At 53.2% G+C, this 778-nt stretch overlaps 1 protein-coding gene across 1 annotated transcript; it reads right to left on the bottom strand.

Moving 5' to 3' along the window:
* Window positions 1-8: 8 nt before the first annotated feature.
* LOC109509047 (myotubularin-related protein 10-like) lies at window positions 9-772 on the bottom strand (the record flags this gene model as incomplete). The annotated part of the gene is made up of 2 exons (XM_019858972.1): window positions 709-772; window positions 9-226 (listed from the first exon to the last, which is right to left on the bottom strand). Coding segments are annotated over exons 1-2 (237 nt in total), but the record flags the coding sequence as incomplete, so codon positions are not given.
* Window positions 773-778: the final 6 nt, after the last annotated feature.

Genomic DNA, 778 nt, shown 5'->3' with positions numbered 1-778 from the left:
GGGGGGGCGGGGGGCAAGGAAGATGGGGAGACAATGAGGCAACATGCTTTCACCTCCTCTTTGTCGTTGTCCCGGTGATAGTTGGTGCGGCTGTAGAAGCGGTGGCCCGCCGTCACCCACTCCTTCTGCACCAGACTCTGGAAGCCAAGGCGTGTGCGACAGTGGGGGTCGCACATTACCTGGACCAGACTGGACACCACACAGCTCATGTCTCGGTCCTCCGCCTCTGGAGAGAAAAAATAATAATAATTATGAAATTACAGTGATCGGGTATGCGGAAACCAAACAATTGGATGGTTTGGTGGATTTGCAAATGCCGAATCTTGCATAACTGGGGGTCCACGGTGATGCGAAATGCCATCGATGGGCTAACGGTAACGAGCACCAATGTTACTGTCATGGTAGCAACTGCCACTTGAACACACACGGAGCAGAAACACGTACAAACAGAGCAGACAAAAAGATGCACATTGGCATACATTCGCCTTTGCTCTCTGCGAACCCGAACTGGAGTTTAGTTGGGCTGCTTCTCTGCCTCTTCCTGTTGTTCTTAATCACGTCTTCCGTTAAGAGCTCAGTGCTGCCTGCCATCTTGCGGCACGACACTGAAGGCGCACTTTCCTGCATCGAGGCTGCACACGTAGGCGTCGCGGAGGGTCCATGTAGGCATGATTGAGCTTTGAATAATGAATGGCTCACGTGACTCACCTTGCAGCGCCACAGTCATGTGACCGCCACGCAGAAGGCACGCCACCTCCGAAGCTTTCTTTAGGCACCA

Source organism: Hippocampus comes, unplaced genomic scaffold (assembly GCF_001891065.2).
Source record: "Hippocampus comes isolate QL1 unplaced genomic scaffold, H_comes_QL1_v1.1 C16742116, whole genome shotgun sequence".
Classification (NCBI taxonomy): domain Eukaryota; kingdom Metazoa; phylum Chordata; class Actinopteri; order Syngnathiformes; family Syngnathidae; genus Hippocampus; species Hippocampus comes.
This window is presented reverse-complemented; position numbering and strand designations above follow the sequence as displayed.